The following is an 18,896-nucleotide window of genomic DNA, read 5'->3' as shown; positions in this document are numbered from 1 at the left end:
TCAGGGGAGTTTCTCCAAAGCTGTCGCAATGGGGAGAACCTGAGCGATACGAGAATGACGCTCAGCTCGTTACTGGTCGAATCTATACTTGATCTAGACTAGTGCCCTCGGTTGACCTGCCTCGACCGAGATGGACCACACTAAAAGAACTTGCTGGCAAGACCCATCAGTCCTGACATACCGCTGCCACCACCTCCCTGACTCTTCAAATACATTTGAAGTGCCGTTTTCGCCGCCATATTGATCACGCTTTGCTTGTCTGTGCCGCCCTGCACATTTCCCATGCTGCTTTGCTTGTCGAACAAAGCCGAGGCTTCCTGCATGGCCATCCCGAGCATCTGGGACTGTGATCCACCCCCACCACCGCCCGAGAACATCTTCAGTCTATTCATCATGATTAGCATTTGTCATGTTGAGTTATCTCTCCAGCTAGAGGGAACTTACGCTTGCATAGCGGCGCCCGCACCCAAACTGGAGGCGTCGTGCTGCTGACCGCCGCTCGACTGGCTGTAGAGTTGTTGATGACTCTGCTGCATTCGACCTTCGTCAAGGTCTTCAGACTGCGCGCTATGCTTGTTGTCGCTGAGGAAAGACAGAGCTTGAGAGAACATGCCGGAGTCCTCAGAGTTGCCATGACGTTGAGCGTGTTGCATCACTTCGTCCTGGTCATAGTCGTCGGCGGAGCTATTTCCTCCGTACCCACCTCCAGAGGGTCTCCCGTAGCCACCATCGCCGCCATATCCTTCGTCGTCGCGGCGTCTGTGACGATCTTCTTCACCATATCTTCCCCCACCAGAGCTGCCGCCATAGCCATCATCGTCGTGACGGTTATGGTGTCGAGGTTGATCATCTCCATATCCGCCACTTTGGCGGCCGCCACCGTAACCACTGTCACCTCCGCCATAGCCGCCGCTCGGTCGATCCCCGTAGTTGTCGTCCTCTTGGGAGCCGCCGTGGCGCCTTTCTCCGTAATCATCTCGCCGACGGCCTCCTTGGTCGCCGTCATCGTAGCATTGACGTTGGTCATAGTAGTTGTCACCTCCACGGCCTCCTCCTCCGTACTCACGAGGGTCTCCACCTTGACGGTTGTAGTAGTCAGACATTGTCGCCTCGGGTTTGCTGACGAGGGAATAGTCTGCGAGGAGAGGTGTAGGGTTTGTGTAGAAGAAGCTGTCTGGAAGACACGAATTATAGACCGGGACGTTTACCGAAAGGCTTCTTACTGCTTGACCCGAAGCTCACCAGTCACATGTGTGATAATAAGAGGTCAAGCTCATGGAAACGTGAACGGAAGCTGAAACGGGTTTGGTGGGATGTAAACGTAGGCTTGACGTCAGTGAGCCACAAGAGGCGGACTTCGGAAGCATCAACGGTGCTAGGCTCTTTCACGGCACTTCAATTAGACTCATCCAAACCCCGCTGGTCTCGTATCGATTGCTTCGGTAAGACGGCACAGTCCTCTTTGGTCCTGTTATGATAGCCTTGAGCATGCTTCGGCATCTCTTTAAGCATCATAGGGAACGGTATTCGTCAACATACGGTCGTCAAATCCAGCGAACGAGCCAACGAGCCACCAAGCTTCACCGCGAAAGTTCGGAAGGACGGGAAGGGCTGGACTTCTGGAAAAATGTTGCCTTCATGCAGAAGCAGAGCAGAGGTCATAGCCGCGGCCCATTGCATGGCTTGTGCTCAACATCATCACAGGTGTTACGTGCAAAAGGTCAAAGGCGGGTAGAGGGCTAGAGGACGTGAGGCGGAGGAGTATACTTCATGAGCAGTCCTGTAACACGTCGCCGGATTGAGTTGTATGTATATTCCTAGATTATAGTCTATATTGCTACCACAGTGGTGAATGTCGGATGCAAGCTTTACCAAAGTCAGGGAGTAATTTCACCCCCTCATTCGGCTGCTAGCACATCAATGCACTTCTCAAGCAAGCCTCCAACTTGGCAAACTACACTCACCACACCGCCTCAGGACTACTTCTTGGGTGAGTTCTTTCCGCCCGTTCAACTTCTTCCACAAGCCTATCACTGAGGACGCCGTCCGAAGACCTGCTTAAAATGGAATGTACGGCTTGCAAAAAGCCAGCGATCAACTCAGCTCCCTTGAAGCGCTGTGCAAAGTGTCACACAACACAATACTGCTCGCGAGACTGCCAGAAGAAAGACTGGAAAGACCACAAGAAGAGCTGCAGCCGCCTCGCTGCCGCACGCAGTGGGGAAATGCCCGGTCCGTCGACAAATACACCCGGCGCCAGGACCAGGACCAGCATGACCGCGAGGTCAAACTCTACTTTCCCAAGCCTATCAGCTCCTCGAGCCGTGGCTCGACCATTCCACGCTCTGTCCGAGAAGAAATTCCTTCACAATCGCCCCGAAGACGACGTCTACAAGCTCTTGATCGACTGCTACCGCTTTCGAGTCGAGGATGACTACAAGTTCGCTGGAGAGGTGGAGGAGGACTGTATCTACGCGGGAGCTCCCAACAGCTACGAGCCTTTCAAACGCTTCTTGCGCAAAGCCGAACAACGAGACGGCCTGCTACCCACTTGGTGGTCGTCAGAGAAGGCAAAGGCCTGTCTCGAATACGGCAAGAAACAAAAACACTGGAGCGATCTGGGCTGTGCCATTGAGAAGCATGATGTTACGGAACACTACGAAGACAACTTGATGCCGATGAAGTTGAGGATGCTTGGCGAGCAGATCTTGGGGACAGGTCCAGGTGGTCAGAGTGGTGCCGCCATGATGCAGCTTCAGATGGCGACGGAGCGAGGATCCATGTTATCGAGCAATCTCGACATCAGCCAAATGGTCCGCTAGAGAGTGTTTCGGCGAGTTATGCCCGGTGTCTTTGCCAGAGAGTGGTAATTATGGTGCCGGGATGCTCTCAATGGGTAGGCTATGCCGGGTGCCTCAGTGGCAGACAAAATGGGTTGTACTCTTATTGTGAGATGTAGTCATCTTCACGCAGGCATAGTATGATCAGAGTTCTAAGTAGCCTTTCCCTATGGGTACTCCGTATGGTCTCTCGATGAGGACGGAGTGGGTCCATTGATCCGATCCCGGCGTATGACGTAGAGATGCTATCTCCAAGATTCTTCTGCGATTTTATGTCCTAACCTCGTTCAGAGTAGTCGACGAGCGCATCCTCAACCCATAGCCCCTTGCTCGAAATATCCACCTTGGCTTCGAACTCACCCTTTATCACCACGTGGACACGATGGCCAGAGCAATCCCTTCACCACAGACTTTCCGCCTCCTCCGGCGCCTGTGCGCGCTCGAATCCCCCATCGCCACAAGCACAGGAGCACAGACACGAACACGACCGCATCAGCTGCGCTATCCGCCAGTGCAGACGGTGACTCATTCTCAGAATTCTCGACGACCGTTCAGCACATCACGAAGCTGCACAGAGGAAGCGCACTATCAGCGGTCATCATCTCCGCAATCCGAGGGGCATGGGCCGTCTACCCCAGAAGACACGGCACCTCCAGACATCACGAATTACTACACACTATTTCCACAAACGCTCCCGAATGGGCCTCCGCCTGCCTCGCCCTTCGCGATACCCATCTCACGCCTGCGCAGAGAATTCCTCTCCCTGCAGTCTCGCTACCACCCGGATAAATTCCCTTCGGGGACGGCTTCACACCAGAAGTCTCTGGCGCTGTCGAGTCTGCTGAATGCGGCGTATAAGACACTCTCGGACCCGCTCCTGCGCGCCCGGTATTTGTTGTTGGAAACGTATGGCGTGGACGTGACGACCGAGGATAACAATATCCACTCTGGCCTGACTGATCAGGAGACGTTGCTCGAGGTGATGGAGGCGCAGGAAGCTCTCGAGGAGGCGACAAGTCACGAAGACATTGAGAAGTTGATGGAAGAGAATGCGGTTAGGATACGAGATACAGAGGAAATACTGGGCAAGGCCTTCGAAAACGATGATGTCGACGAAGCGAAGAAGGAGTGCGTGAGGTTGAATTATTGGCGGAGTCTGCAGGGGGCGCTGAAGGAGTGGGAGCCAGGGAAAGAGGTCAGGCTCGTACACTGATCGAAATCGTTAGCGAGGCGGAATCCGGATATCTATATATGATACGACTTTCTTAAGATGCCGCTACTTCAATCCATACAGGGCCCTGCTTAGTGTCGCCAATGATAATGGAGCCAGCCGATGACATATGTCTCACACAGACTAAAGCACTACAGTGACGAACAACGAAAGCCAACGGACGTTCTCTGTTCGGAACCAAGGACCACGAGAACCACCACATCAACCACCACATCAACCACCACGTGATCCTTTGGCTGGATCGAACAAGCTGGAGGCCCGGGGGAGAATCTTCGGTGCGCCGCTGACCTCGCCGGACTTTCTCTCAGATTTCCCTCTTTCGCTGTTTGAGACGTCCGGGACCAACCTCCATTTGGTGCTCTCGACCAAAGCGCTCTTGGCTTGTCTTTTATGGACTTTGGTCTCCTCGTCGGCTTGGGTCTTCTTCGAAGTCTTCTCCAGACGTTCGGCTCCGAGCTTTGGTCCTTCAGCCACGCATTTGTCCCATTTATCCCTTTGACTCTGCGGCCATGTCAGACTGACGGAAAACACTTCTCGGTCGGGATCTTCCAGCATCGGATTACGTCCTTGATGGCCTTTGGACAGCACCAACCGGTCGAGACCACAGAAATCCTCGGTGTAACCCCAAGGCTTCAAGATCTCTTTGTCTCGCACCCAGAAGTTGACGCCCAACTCGGTCCACGTGTGCTCGTATTTGGAGGCAGGCAGGAAATAGATGTCGGAGAAAACATTGCAGATCCAGTCGGGAACGTGCAAGACCCCTTCTAACAAGATCTTGTGGTTGTCCCGGCTTCCAGGCTCTCTCAATTTTAGTTCGACTGTTCCAATGCCTCGAACTGGTACTTGGCGTTGATCGGACACAGTGAGGACGTAGGATTTAAAAGCAGCGTAGGCTTTGAATGCGGTGCGGTCGATTGCGATGTGGACATTGGATGCTGTTGAGAAGATCCAGTCATAGCACTGCTTCTTCTTCGGCTTTTTGTTCAGGAGTCCGAAAGACGTACCCCGGGTATGGGTGTGGGTATAATAGTACGAGCTGGGGTGAATTGTGGGTGGAAGTAGGTCGCCGCGTGGGTCCAGCCTGAAAGACATTGTGGTGCAGCAGATCAAGGAGATGCTGAGCTATATCTCCAGTGCTCAGCCCGAATGGTGTCGAGTTCACGATTCCGACCTGTACAATGGGAAATACCAGGAGGACGACCTCTCCCGTGTGCTTCGTCGCCAAAAGAGTGTATTGGTAGCCAGAGATCCCAAAAATTGAGGAGGTTAGGCAACCAGGTTGTATGACCTGCAGATTCCGGACAGTAGAAGAGATGAACGTGCTGGATGCATGAGGGCTCCCGAGTACTTACTGGCAAGCGCGTTCGACTGCTCGGTGACGAGAAGTCGCCATAACTTCTCCAGAGGAGGCGCTGAAGACAGGGCCGTACCTACCTTTAGTTGCGCAGGCCACGGGTCGGACCGTTGATAAAGACGCATCGACGATATACCAGCGGCCCTTGTCATTGTGAACACAACTAGGCATGTAGACAGAGGAGCATCGGGGAAGCGTGACGACAAAGGGTCGCACACTGGAGGAGAAGTCATGCGTGCTTGTGACACCTGCATCCGCTGCCCGGGTGTCTGGCCCTCCTACGATTGCGAACTGACAGAGCTTGTCAGAGAACAGGGTAGGGGTTGGCAGTGCCGGACGGGTGCGTGGGCGGGAACAAAGGGCTCGATTTCATACTTGAGAGACATGGAAGCAGAAGAACCAGGGGCCCCCACTACAACATGATCATGTTCTGCGTGTACCTGGCAATGAAGATAGAAATCTGACGTGCTGACACGCGCTGGCTGTGAGCTCCACCGTTTGGCGCTGTGGGGACACACAACGACCACTCTTCGCTTTTTTTCCAAGCTTGGCCCAACCCAACGTCAGTCCTTTCCACACATAATTCTTCCTTTATGTACTGTAGCAGGTTGCATAGCTGTCTCTAAATGGTAGCTGCCAGTCGAGTGTCGCAGCTATCTGCACTCGGTCTTACCGACTCTTGCTGGAAGACATGTCGAACCTCCGATTCAGTATAGACCGCCACTATTCGTATCCTGTACTCCGTCATCAGTCCGACGATATGCATCTAAACTTCACCTGCTCCGGTGCGGACGATGTTGGGGACACCAACCTATCTGTAACACACCTGCAACAGGCCAAATGTTGCGCCTAGATTGGGCTGCATGATTCCGAAGCCCAGCAATAGATCAAGCTCATTCCTCGTCGATGGTCTCAGGAAAAAAAGCCCATCCCCCCAAAACCGACGAGCACAACGACTCAGTAAACCGTTCAGAAATCCACTTGCTAGCTCATACTAGAACCAGTCGCATAGAAAAGCCCTAGTCAGACGAAAAGTACACCCTCGACAGGCTTCGAACAAGATCGCCATGGCTAAGACTTTCGGGAGCCGCACCTGAATATGCGCGGAACGGTCGAAGGCCCTCGACAACTTGAGCTGGGGGCCCGGACGATGCATCTCGTATCTCTCCCAGTCATGTCCGGCGCACGACGGCTTGAGAGTCCGACAGCAGATTGAGCGCGTGGGCAAGGGATGAACGAAGCTCCACGAGGTGACTTACTTCAAGCGCAGGCATGCGATGTCGTGCAACCACAAGAACGGAAGGGAGAATCTCCAACGATTTCGAAAGTCCGAAGGAAGATGCAGAGCTTGAGTGGCGGCGACTGCGTCCCCGGTTGACGCGATATAATTGAGTTGTGGTCCAACGCAAGAGCAATGCTAGGAGTGGGATCTCAGCGTTGTGAAGGCTCTAAGACGAGACCGAGGACACGCTGCACCGACAACGGTGTATATTCACTATGCGGGCATACTGCCACACCAAAAAAATCGAACGAAGTGCGACTTTACGGCCACAAAAAGAAGAAAAAAAAGTCACTGGCGAGCACATGACTCAAGCCACTCAAGTCTCACGCGTTGGAGTAAACCCGTCCCCTTCTAGGTCGACATATGTTCCTAGGAACGGTCGTTAAGTACGGTAGGTTTTGAATTTCAGGATTCGGTGGGAATTGAACCTGGCGTCCCAGGATCTCCGCCCCCCTTACCTGACACTGCATATGCACTAAGACTAAGTCTGAGACCCCAAGTCTGTTCCTAAGTGTACGGGCTCAGAGAGCGAGACACTTATTCTGGTCGTGTTCTGCAATTGTGATCAATTTTGTGGCTTTCTGAGTTATATGCCTGCGTTTTTTTTTCGCTGCCGGACTCGACAGCCTTGCTCGGTCTACAGCACAGCCTCGCGGAAGGGCTTCACTACCAAAGTCGCTTTCTATTGGGTTGACTGGCAACATGCTATTTCGTGCTGGGGCTTTGCCCTACTGCTTGCTCTGCACACGAGCCAGCCACCCAGCGGGAGACCGTTTAGGACGAGACATTTGAGGAATGCGCTGCTTGGGAGGACTACGGATCTGAGGACCTGTTGACCAGATGGCTGGTACTGCCCGGACGATACCACAGGCTAGCCGACCAGACGGTGAGTTTGATCCACCATCGAATTCTGTAAATGAGGACCTCCAAAATTCTCTGCGGTTGAGGACCTAGAATACGTGAAAGGTATATAAGATCTCGACTATTGTGCACTGTCGCAAACAAAAGTTCTGCCAGGACAATAAGCGCAACACTACCTAGCTATACTAGATCACCTCTTAGGTAGCGCTCTACACAACACTCATCGACAACCCAGTTCGAAATGTCGTACCTCAGAAACACCGTGCCTCTCTCCCCTATCGAAGAAGAGTGCACCGACACAGCGTCCCCCATTCTAGATGGAGCGACGCTCGTTGATGACTGGGAGACGTGCACCTTTGTTGAGGACGATGAGCCCATGATGGCGCCGGAGCGCCCAGTCTCGCCACCACCGCCAACGACCGAGGGACGCCAGCCCTACCGTCGTACTCCAGTGATGGCATATGACGACGACGTATACTTTGGGGACATCGAAGTCCCTCTGAGGCCGGCCATCGGCCGCATCGTGGACTTGATCCGAATATATGGGGTGCCACACTCGCCTCCGCCTCCAACGCCTGTCATCCGCCCAACAGACAACACCGACACAGCGGGGATACCGCTGTTCCGACTGGATGGTGGAGCGGCGCCGTTCACCGTCGGCGGCATCGTCCAGATTCGCCGGGGCATGGCGTATATTTGTGGCCCTCCGTCGCAAATCCCCGCGCAACACGCGCCAGTCGTTGTGGAGGAGGATCGCGCCCGCCAAAGTGTGCGGCGACAAGCACAGCGACCACTTCATATTGACAGAGCCCGTCGTGAAGAATATCACACCAGCATGATCCCGCCTGTACTGGGACACAATGAGGCGATGGATGAATTCGTCGCCAGGTTGCACAGGCATATGCAGTACGTCAGGGCTTTCACGCACAATTCAGGACTGGATGTTTATTGAGTCGGGGGCGGAGGCGGGGACGGAGACGGAGACGCGGGAGCTAGAAGGTCATTTGCAGAGGCCTAAGGACATGCAAGGCTAGCCTGTCGTGCCTGTCCACATGGTTAGAGTCGGGTGTGTACGAGTTAGGCAGATAAAGGACATAAGAGCTACTGTGGAGATAGCTGCTGCGAGGCAATTCTCCACATCGTTCTATCTCTGTGTTCTGCTTCGCGAGATGGTGCTGGAACGATAACGAAGTTGGGTCCCTCTGGCTGCTAGCTGACGGCACCCGCGCCCGGGGGTGGGCGAAGTGGGCTTGACGCCCCGTTAACCATCCACTTGGGTGGCGAGCCGGGGAGCTGGGAGGGCTGTGAGGACGGCTAAGGGTGGGTGAAGCGTAGCGAGGGGCTTGTGAGGGTCGACAGGGTCTCGAAGGTTCCCACGCCTTGGCGAGCACGACTTCATCATACGCTTCGGAAGCCATCGTCCTTTTGCTTATCATAGGCTTCTCCTGCAGAAGATAAGCTGAAAGGTTTCGCAAAGATTGGGGCCTTGCTGTCGAGTGGCAGCCTCGTACTCAGACTTTGAGAGAGCTCCTGTAACTTATTGAAGGCTTAATCGGGGACTCGAGACGCGTCTGCACCGTCGACTCTCCACGGCCAACGTCGCTTCCGCAGGCCTGAGACGCAATATCACCCGACGACAGCCGGACGCTCTGGATAGCAAGCGCGGCCCGCGTCCTGTGCATGGCCACCGCGAAGGTTTAACCCCCGGCAGCCAGGAAGCTCGCCAAAAGGCCCCCGGAGTCTCGCCGCCTTTGTCTCGCAACTTCGCTCTCAGATTCAACGCTTTCACGGCTATTTTCATTCGACACACCGACAGCCTTCGCTCTTGCTTGATCCCACACTTCGGAACCCTCCGCACAGCATTTTTATATGCAGCGCCTAATCAGCCGTGCCTACACGACCCGTTGGCCCCTTCAGGCGACTGAATCGGATTACTAAGTTAGCCACAATTCCTGGTGATTCCATCATTTGGCGCGAACTTGAACAGGTAATGGTGGTAAGTTGCTTTGGAAGCTTGACCCCTCCATCCTGCCCTCGTTATCGCTGGGCGTCGGGTTTTACTCGTCGTGCTCTGCGTGGGCTTGTCTCCTTCTGTGCCGTGTGACCCTCGTTCGCATCCTGGCTCTGATATCCAGCTTCATTCCTAGGTCCGCCATGGTCACCACTTAAGCACACCGAGATCATGCCAGCTGGAGTTATCCACTTTGTGGCTGAGACGGGGCAGAGCGAGAATGGCCTGCCGGGCAAGAAGAGGCTGTCGAGGATAAACTCCCATGTCGCCCGATTCTCCCATAACCGCCGGAAAAACAACAAGAACAACAACTCGACCACTGTCAGCACAATCGTGAGTGATAACATCACCCAAGCCATCCAGTTTCTATATGGGTAGCTTTGTACTGATGTATGTCACAGTCTTCTCCTCTGCAGGTTGACTTTGTTTTCGAAAGCCCGCGGACTGATGACTCCCGATCATCCAGCGACAGTCCCAAGAGCGTCACTCCATACCCGGTGCAGCTTGTCGCTGAAGACACCAAGGTCCCGAATGTATTTCAAGTAGAACCATCAGAGCGTCGCCCCAGCACCAGGCCCCTTGGATCGAACGGGTGCGAGGATAATCAGTTGACTCGATATAACAGCGCACCCGTTGGCATTCCCGTGCCCACTGATGAAGACGAAAGCTATGGCAAAGCACTCGCCAGGAGGCATTCCGAGGGACCCACCTCGTTCGGTCGTGTCCCCCGAATTGGCTCCATGGGGTCGACATTCCAGCTGGGGAATTCCTTCGATCACTATGAGAGGTATCTTCTCAATTACTGTATGTCTCTTCTCTCCCCCGTTTGGTGATCTCGCTGGCTAATGTCCGCACCCTGAAGACTTCACAGAACTGCCAACCCAGATGTTCGGGTTCCACAGGGACGCTCTGTATTGCCCCTATAGAGCAGACGCTGCTCGCACAATACAGAGGTCTCCCTCTGCGCTGCATTGGATCTTGGTAATCGCAGAACAGCAGATGAATAAATACGCACCTGAGGCGTCGAGGTCTGTCACGATCGAACAATCTATTCTGAAACGTCGAGCGCACGGCTACGGGATATTGAGGACTCTGCTGAACAACCCCAATTTTGACCTCGAAGACGCCATCACGACTTTGAGGTTTGCGATATCCGCCGAGTGCTACGTGTTCCATGCGGACGCCTGCACACAACATCTCCGAGCTTTGGATTCCTTTTTACAACAACCCGGAATCCTAAACTATTTCGCGTCCAACATTGACAAGACGGCTCTGTCCCTAGCGGGGTTAAAGCGAGTCTACGTAAACGCACCTATCCGAATCAAATCGCCCACTGAATTCGACACCGTGAGGACCATGATTTTCCTCGATCTGCGACGCCAGCAAACGCTCGCGAAGCAGAACCAGGCAGAACTGAAGCGCCATGACATGACGACGTACCTGATGCAGCATGACGACAATGACAAGGATCAATCGGGCTCAGACCTGTATGCCTCGCAAGGGCCCTCACAAGAGTCTCTTCTGGGTCATTACATCAATATCAAAAGGTCGACATTATTTTCTACATATACCGCTGAGACAATGAACACCACGTGCGATCCGCATATCAAGTATGCGCTCCAAGCAGGACTGTTTACGTTGTTCTATGGGTTGAACATGACGCTTGCGAGTTTTGGGAAGCAGAATCTCTCCAGCAAGATCATGTTCTTGCAACGACTCAAATCTGTTCTGGATGGCAGCTCAGAGAGAAGCTTGACTGCCAGCGCTATTATGGGCGTTGTTGACCGGGTCAGGGAGCAATACTACGCTGAGTGTTTCGGCAAAGAGGAAATGGTTCTCAAGGAAGTCGACATGTGCACTTACGGGATCAATGTTCTCAAGATTTTTGCCCTGTTGGATGGGGCTGCTCGAAGACAGCTCACGACCGCCGTACGAGCATGGCTTTTAAGTGACATCAGTACCGACATCAACATGGAGAAGGAGGACCTTGCTGAAAAACATTTCGCTGCCTTGGAAGACCAGGTTTATCGCGCTTGGTGGAAGGAGCATCTGACCTCTCAGGCATCATACTCGTCGACAATGTCCCCAGAACCTTGACAAAGGCCGGCCTCACCCAGCGCAGCCATCGCTCGGGCTTTGTTGGCCGGGACCTCCATGCCTTTAGCCTGCCGTCTTTTCACCCGGAAGCAGACGGCCTAGTTGGCCACTCACGCGGAAGAGCAATACTCCTGGAAATGCCAGTCTGGCCCTTGCCTAGTATGGCGAAGATTCAACCAATGCCTGCCAGCTTCCTGGAGTGGCACTGGCTCCCGAAGTTCCCGGCAAACCTCAAAGTTGGGCATCTAGGAGTTGAACCAAGGGTTCCTCAAACCGCAGTCTGACCTACCGCAAGCGCGCACCCACCCGGCCATAGATATACCTATCACGAGCTCGCAAGATCTCAGCCATATCTATATCAATGGGGTACTAAATCGGCTCGAGGGGCATATTGCCGTGCGCAGAGAGTTGTTTCTAAATCCCCGTTGATGGTCCCGGGACAATCTTCGCATGTGTCATGCCACGTGCGATAGTGACCTGGGACTATGATGTGCAAATACATGCACATGTCAGAGGACAATGCGGGACGCTAAGCCATTATCCGGCCCATGGACATGAGGACTCCCACGAGCCACAGGCTAAAATTCACTCTAGTGAGGCCACAGGCTACACGGGAGAGAAGGTCGCGATCCGATTGCCAACGAACCACATCACGAACGGAAAATGCGACTCCTCTAGACACCAGTGTCGAAGAGAAGAAACGACGAAGTGGTCGACCATGAAAATGACTGCAGCTTCACGCCCTTGCTCGTATCAGTGACACACAGAGATCTCGGGCCGAGCCAACGCCATCATGGATACACCAGTACGAGTAGCAGATTGGCTCGTCGAACAGAGCGCCACAGACTGTGACTGGCACACGCCGGATGTAGTCAGATCGTCTTATTCCAGGATACGCCATCAGAACAACATTGCCTCGTTCGACCTCAGAAAAGGAGAATCCATCATTGGGATGACTTCGGCGGTCGAGCAAGCGGCGATATTGACCGCCGCAAAAAGTATACAGTACAGCCTCCACCTCTACGTCTATACTTTATGCATGGCTGGCTGGCTGGCTGACAGCAGGACCGGCCGGTCTACAGGAAAGCGATATGAAGACAACCCTGCTCATATCCATCCAATGTGCCTTCCTTGTCGTGCACTCACATCCGCATATTGTTTCGTCTTATGAGAGCGTGCACGCCCACGCCCACACAGTATGATTAGTGGTAGGATCGTCATCTACGCAGTACAGTTAGGCATTTTGCACGAGTACGAGTTGTGCTCCAGCCAGTCGGGCTTGTATTGCTCCAAACCGCATGTGGGCCTCTTAATCATCATCCACTCTAGCCCTTTTCCTCCTCTCGTCTCGTTCGTCGCGCTCCCTATCCTCACCCGTCTCGAGTCCATATCTCTTCTTCCCTTTCCCTTTCCCAGCGGAATCCTCACTGCCTCTCACTCTATCCCTCTCCTCGCCAATAAGACTATCAATCCCAAACGGATCGTCCTTGTCCTTCTCGAACTGCACCGGCCCGGCCTCCCGCTCCGCCACATCGGCGCCCTTGAACCCCTCCTTTGCCCGCCCCAGCACTTCAAACCGATTACTCTTGCTGATCTTGCCCATTTCCCCGGCTGCAGCGTCATCACCGTATTCCTCCTCGTCGCCCGCCCCACCCGCGGTAGGTCTGTAGATCGAATTGATCGCGTCGTGTGCTGCAAAGAGGGGCTTGTCATACGCCTGATCCTCGTTGAACCCGCTGTCGAAGCCGCTCGTCTGGTTGAACAGGCGGGAGTCGTACATGGTCTCTTTATTCTGCGTGGGTTTCGCGAGGCCCAGCGCCACTTTCTCGGAGATGTCGCGGTTCTGTTCGCGCGCCAGCATCTGCATGCGTTTCTCGGTGCCCATGCGCGACTGCCGGAGCTGGCGCTCGTTCTCGGCGCGCCGTTCGCGGCGCGCGCGTTCTCGTTGCCGTGCGGATTCATCGTGGTCGTCGTCCTCGGAAGCGCTTCGCGAGCGACCGCCAGACGAGTCGGAATCATATGATCTCGAACGCGACCTTGACCTCGACCGCGACCGGCGGGAAGGGCCAGAGTCGTTGTTGTTCCGCTGCCTTTCCTCCCTTGCCTTGCGCGCCATCTCGCGCAGATGGTCCTCCTTTGCGAGTTTCTCTTTCTCGGCCAGTTTCTGCTGCATTTGAGCCCGGAGCCGGACTTCCTCTCGCGCGTGGCGGTCCGCGGTGAAGAGCGCCTCGGCGAACTGGGCGAACTTGTCGTTGATCGTCACGTCCTGGAGACCTCGCCCGTCTGCTGCTAGTCTCTTGTCCAGTGGCACGGTGTACCCCTTGGGGTTCTTCCAGTTGCTGATGGGCGGGGGGATCTTCCAGGCTTCTTGGTCTTCCGCCGTCAATTTGCGCGGCGGTGAGTGCATCACGGGCGGCGGTGGCGAGGGGGGACCACGAGGAATCTTCTTGTGCTTGAACTTCGGCGGTTCCATGGGATCTTCTTGCCTCTTGACGATTTTGAAGATGCGGTCGTTCTTCTTGGACGTGTCGCCCATCTGGTTGGCAGGGGTGTAGCGCACGTACGTAGGTTCTTCTCTGATGACGCCCTTTACGTTTTTCGGTCGTTGCGCTGCCACGGCGCCGGACACGAGTTTCTCGAGGGCTTGTTTCGTGCGTTCGGCCGTCGCTTGTGCTTCTTCTTGGGTCGGGCGGTCGAGATTGATGTCTCCCGCATCAGCGCGCTGGCGCAGTGGGATCAAATCCTTGAAACTAGAGTGGATGATTCGACTCTCGCTGTGTCCTTGTCGTGCTATCGCGTCGTATTTCACCTTGCCCTCGGCGTCGACCTGGATCGCTAGAGCGTTGGAGGTGGATGATGTCCCCTTCCGGCCCATGTCGAGCGGGTACTGTGCGACGGGGATTTCAGGGAACGCACCGCCGTCGCCAAAGTCCTCTGCCGAGCGCGGTCGCCACCCTGATCGTTGGCCGTAGGGAGGGGGTCCAGGGCGCTGACCACTTGTCAGTATGTAGGTATAGGCATAGGCATGTGGCAGCCCAGTGTCAGTATCACGCACCTTCAATACGATCTGGGATTCATCGATGACGCCCGGTCCAACAATTCGGGGTCCCTTCGGTTGTGCGTGGAGTGGAACTTCTTCATGTTCGCCGGTGTACTTTGGCTTTGGCAACGACGCGAACAGTCCTGTCGCCATGGTGAGAAGAGGGGGTTTTCAACAGACAGAGCGAGGCAGAGAGAGAAGTGGGGATGGGATGTTGACGGTGGAAGCAAATTCGACGTCGTATGGACGTTACGGGGAAGTATGCGGCATCGCAGTGGCAGTGACATTGACGCAACCGTGAGCGACTCCGAATCCATACATAATTCTTCCTCATTCTCCAACTGATTTCTCATCCTGGCCCTGTCGAGTCGAACCTCTACTTGACGACAGCTTTAAGATGGGTTGGTTCAGTTCTTCGGAGCCTACGCCTACGCCGGCACAGCCTGCTGCTGGTACGTACATTTGGCTCCGCTCCGTGACGACAGAAGGCAAGAAGAGCTGATATCTGTGCTTCAAGTTAACCAACCGTTGACGCCGAATAACCTTGCCGCCGACCTGAAGCCCGAGAAGACGGAGAAAGTAAAGGTACGCCGCCTAAAACCGAAGGGATCGGATATTTGAGATCCGACTCTGGGCTGCGCAATGATTCTGACCTGCCACAAATAGCCCTGCTGCGTCTGCAAAGACGAGAAGTCCCGGCGCGACGAGTGTATGCTCTTCTCCCGATCGGACGACCCGCAGGAAGATTGCAAGAGCTTGGTCTCGCAGTACAAGGACTGCATGGCTGGGTATGGTTTTAAGATTTGACATGCATCAACCCTCGGTGGACGGTCAATCGCTGGGATGAGAATTGTGAGATTTGTACAGGCATGGGTGGCGTTGTATTGTCCGGCGCGGAACGGAATGCACAAAATGCACAGAATGGGTGACCGCAGCACGCTAGAGCACGGCAGCATAGCATATACTCAACGGCTGGATATTTCAATCATGGCTGGAAATGCAAAGACTGGGGTATCATTTACAGCTTGATGTATAGGTACGTAAGTGCTGGTATAGGACTCTCCTCCGAAGAGACCCACTCCTCCGTCCAGCACTGGACCTGTCGCGGAGTTCATCTGTGTGAGAGCGTGGGCAATCGAAGCCTTTACGAACAGGACGTCGCCCCCTGACTCATCCATTCACAGACTTGCAAGCAAGCTCTGCATTCCCACTTCCATATAATCATCCCGCCTCAGCAGATAAGGCCGCAGATTCTCCTTGCCCAGATTCCCCAGCACCGGCCCGCGTAACCGTTCCTTCAAGGCATCAGGATGCAACACAAACACACTGGCCAGCTCGGACAGCACCTCAAGACTGGCCTTGAATGCCTTGCCGGACGAACCGCTTGAGCCCTCTCCTGCCGCATCGAGCGCGGTGCCGTCCTCGGACGTGGAGTCCAGCTCCCAACTCCGCAGAAGCTGGACATAGCGACTCATATCCCGCGCCAACATCACCCCGCCAATCCGGTTGACTTGGTACTTTGTGAAATGGGCCAGAAGCTGCGACCGGACTCCCACAGCACATTCCGTGAGCAAGACGCTCAGATTCGCGCCGTCGAAGCTCTGGGTAGCTGTGTCGTGGAACGTGCTCAAAAACCGGCACACGTCGCCGCACGTACTGGTCTGCGGCTGTTCGAGGGACGTGGCTTCGGCGTCGACCCTGGGTCGGAAGTCTGCGCGGTTCTGGTTCGTCAGCAGACGGGACGTCCAGTTCAGGACCGCGTCGACGGTCGACTGCTCGATGTTGTTGATTTGGTCTTCGATGCGGGTAATGGCCGCGCGGGTGGCTTTTTCCATGTCGCGACGGGCGGTGAGGCTGGAGTTCGCAAGCGGGATGAGGAGCGTATTGATGCAGCTCTGCACGAGGTGTGTGATGTGGACGGCCGTTCGGAGGTTGGCGAGGTACGAGAGGTCGGGCTCGCGCCTCGCGGATTCAAAGCTGCTCGCCGACTCTGCGGAGGCATCGAGTGACACCTCGACATAGTTTTCGAGAAGGTTCTTCAGAATCAGGCTCAGGAGTGCGGCAACGTCCTTGGGCGTCTCATTCCCCCCTCCCAACTCTAAGCCGCGCCTCACGCCCTCGGCCAACCATTTCATCATCCTCTTCGCGAACTGCACGTGGAGTCTTCCGTCCTCCTCGTCGATTTCTACGACGTCGGTCGAGGAGGACTTGTCATCGGCGTTCTTAAGGCCGGCGACACTCAAAAGGATGCGCTTCTGTGTAGGCGACATTTTCTCGAGGTCCAGGGACTTTACGTACGCGTCGGTGGCTTCTCGCGCACTCGCAAGCAACTCCTGTCCGCGGTTACGAATCGCCGCGAGATACGTCTTCGGTTCCTTTTGGCGACGATTGTGGAAGAGTTCGAATTTGAACAGTAACGACTTGTACAGTTCTTGCAGGTTGTGCTTTTCCTTGTCTATGTATGCGGAACCGCCGAAGTAAGGCGTGAAAAGCTCGTCGAGTTGCTGGTCAAGCAGCTGAGATGTCTGCGAGGTGACCGAGTCGGGATGTTCTGTAAGACCGTGTGCTTTGAGGTCGTCGACCAAGAGGGAGATGTAGCTTCTTGCGGCCTGTAAGGAGCGCAGATACGCGAGAGTGGATTCCGACTCTGCCTTCTCGAGCACGAGTTCCAGCCGCTGTTGGATCGATTGTTGAAACACCCTCTGCACGAACTTGCCCAGTACCTGTTCTGGGTAGGGGAATGCTCGTTTGATAATCGCCGACTCCTCCTGCACCACGACCTTGACCTCGTCGATCAAGCTCTGCAACCCGGGTTCAACACCTGGTACCTCCGCGTCCGGATCCGACAGTCGAATCCACGTCTCCTGGTCACCCCCAATCTCCTCGGTCACCAGATTGCTTCGATCAATGAAAAACTGATGCTGGTTCACAAATGCGGCTTGGACGCTGGCTCCGCCATTGAAGTCCTGCAGCACGATGGCGCAGTTCTTCATCTCCTCAAAGTTCTGGCGGCGGTAGAAGTCGTCGAACAGTTTGAGCATGTCATTTTCCAGTGTCTCGATGAATTTCTCGATGACTTCGCGGGTGTTAAAGTTTCGCTGCTGCGTGCCGGTGACGCCGTCGGTGACTCCGGCTTGATTCGTGGTGCTAGCGACGGCATTGGTCTGTCTGCCATGGGATCTGGGATCGAGACGTTGGCTTATTCGTAGGAGTTGCCGAGCGATGTTAGCTGAGCGAATCTTCCCCTCGCCTGTGCCGGATCGTCGCAAGTTCTCGAGTAGTGTGACCTCGCCGCGATTGCTCACTTCATCCCAACACTCAATCAGGAAGTGCGCGTCCAGGGCTTTCCTCCGCTGGCGATCGAGTTCTTCTATCCTCCGGCCCGTCTCGACGGCGACATTACCGCCCCATTTCTCGCCGCGGTCGCTCTTCAGGGATGTGTCCAGCTTTTGAAAACTCTCAATGGTAGAGTTGAGTTTGCGCCCCAGCGTCTCGGTGTTGCTTGCGTGCGACGCCTCTGCTCTCCTCACCGCCGTGGATAGTTCATTTTCCCGCTCCTCGAGTTCCCCCGACAGCTCGTCGAGACGCCGCGAGGCCTGTTCAAATGCGCGGATGAGGGGCTTCGGGTCAAAAGGAGCGTTCGTGGGCGGGCCATGCGAGCGTCGAGCGGTGGATTGCGCGCTTTCGGTAAGGGACTCGATGAAGTCTTTGGCTATGAAATCCCGGCTGGAGAAATCGTCGAGGTTGAAGACGGGGCCTTTGGGGAAGATGGTGCGGGTCTGTGTCGGTGATCCGGGTCGCTGCGACGAGCTGTAGTACAATGACGAGTCCATCTCTCTCGTCAGATACTGACGGTTATCTGTCCATATTGGCAGGTTGAGGGAGTCCAGGACACGCTGCCGAGACTCGGTTCTTTAGATGTGAGACGCGGTGTTGAAGTCGCAGATCCTCCGCCATGAATTCCTGCAACTACTCCACTCCGTCCTCGTCTCCCACGTTGCTTCTGTTTAACGCTCAGCCAGCCAGTATCTAGGTAATGAAGCGTGAGATCGATCAACGCCAGGTCTGTTCGAGCACTCTACTCGTGACTATTTTCTGGCGTTGTTACAGCAACTTCTACTTTTGTGCCGTTGGCTCCACGCTTGCACATGCACTCTAGCCAGATCCCTTCGCTCGAAAT

At 54.9% G+C, this 18,896-nt stretch overlaps 9 protein-coding genes across 9 annotated transcripts; 5 read left to right on the top strand and 4 right to left on the bottom strand.

The window, feature by feature from the left end:
• Positions 1-140: 140 nt before the first annotated feature.
• On the bottom strand, positions 141-1,103 carry A1O7_05129 (uncharacterized protein; the record flags this gene model as incomplete). The annotated part of the gene is made up of 2 exons (XM_007759139.1): positions 141-384; positions 445-1,103. The coding sequence occupies 2 exons, from the start codon at positions 1,101-1,103 to the stop codon at positions 141-143; spliced, it is 903 nt and encodes a 300-aa protein (XP_007757329.1).
• A 1,170-nt stretch (positions 1,104-2,273) lies between these two features.
• Positions 2,274-2,822, top strand: A1O7_05128 (uncharacterized protein; the record flags this gene model as incomplete). The annotated part of the gene is made up of 1 exon (XM_007759138.1): positions 2,274-2,822. The coding sequence occupies one exon, from the start codon at positions 2,274-2,276 to the stop codon at positions 2,820-2,822; it is 549 nt and encodes a 182-aa protein (XP_007757328.1).
• A 400-nt stretch (positions 2,823-3,222) lies between these two features.
• A1O7_05127 (uncharacterized protein) lies at positions 3,223-4,053 on the top strand (the record flags this gene model as incomplete). Its single annotated transcript, XM_007759137.1, has 1 exon — positions 3,223-4,053. The coding sequence occupies one exon, from the start codon at positions 3,223-3,225 to the stop codon at positions 4,051-4,053; it is 831 nt and encodes a 276-aa protein (XP_007757327.1).
• A 231-nt stretch (positions 4,054-4,284) lies between these two features.
• On the bottom strand, positions 4,285-5,163 carry A1O7_05126 (uncharacterized protein; the record flags this gene model as incomplete). Its single annotated transcript, XM_007759136.1, has 1 exon — positions 4,285-5,163. One exon carries the CDS (start codon positions 5,161-5,163, stop codon positions 4,285-4,287), a length of 879 nt encoding a protein of 292 aa, XP_007757326.1.
• Positions 5,164-7,809: 2,646 nt separating this feature from the next.
• Positions 7,810-8,520, top strand: A1O7_05125 (uncharacterized protein; the record flags this gene model as incomplete). The annotated part of the gene is made up of 1 exon (XM_007759135.1): positions 7,810-8,520. The coding sequence occupies one exon, from the start codon at positions 7,810-7,812 to the stop codon at positions 8,518-8,520; it is 711 nt and encodes a 236-aa protein (XP_007757325.1).
• Positions 8,521-9,750: 1,230 nt separating this feature from the next.
• On the top strand, positions 9,751-11,676 carry A1O7_05124 (uncharacterized protein; the record flags this gene model as incomplete). Its single annotated transcript, XM_007759134.1, has 3 exons — positions 9,751-9,912; positions 9,981-10,383; positions 10,442-11,676. The coding sequence occupies 3 exons, from the start codon at positions 9,751-9,753 to the stop codon at positions 11,674-11,676; spliced, it is 1,800 nt and encodes a 599-aa protein (XP_007757324.1).
• A 1,309-nt stretch (positions 11,677-12,985) lies between these two features.
• A1O7_05123 (SNW domain-containing protein 1) lies at positions 12,986-14,869 on the bottom strand (the record flags this gene model as incomplete). Its single annotated transcript, XM_007759133.1, has 2 exons — positions 12,986-14,665; positions 14,732-14,869. The coding sequence occupies 2 exons, from the start codon at positions 14,867-14,869 to the stop codon at positions 12,986-12,988; spliced, it is 1,818 nt and encodes a 605-aa protein (XP_007757323.1).
• Positions 14,870-15,226: 357 nt separating this feature from the next.
• On the top strand, positions 15,227-15,523 carry A1O7_05122 (cytochrome c oxidase assembly protein subunit 17; the record flags this gene model as incomplete). The annotated part of the gene is made up of 2 exons (XM_007759132.1): positions 15,227-15,301; positions 15,383-15,523. Coding segments are annotated over 2 exons (216 nt in total), but the record flags the coding sequence as incomplete, so codon positions are not given.
• Positions 15,524-15,894: 371 nt separating this feature from the next.
• On the bottom strand, positions 15,895-18,549 carry A1O7_05121 (uncharacterized protein; the record flags this gene model as incomplete). Its single annotated transcript, XM_007759131.1, has 2 exons — positions 15,895-16,099; positions 16,145-18,549. The coding sequence occupies 2 exons, from the start codon at positions 18,547-18,549 to the stop codon at positions 15,895-15,897; spliced, it is 2,610 nt and encodes an 869-aa protein (XP_007757321.1).
• Between the last annotated feature and the right edge of the window lie 347 nt (positions 18,550-18,896).

The sequence above is a fragment of the Cladophialophora yegresii genome, assembly GCF_000585515.1.
Source record: "Cladophialophora yegresii CBS 114405 chromosome Unknown aczIN-supercont1.3, whole genome shotgun sequence".
Lineage (NCBI taxonomy): Eukaryota > Fungi > Ascomycota > Eurotiomycetes > Chaetothyriales > Herpotrichiellaceae > Cladophialophora > Cladophialophora yegresii.
This window is presented reverse-complemented; position numbering and strand designations above follow the sequence as displayed.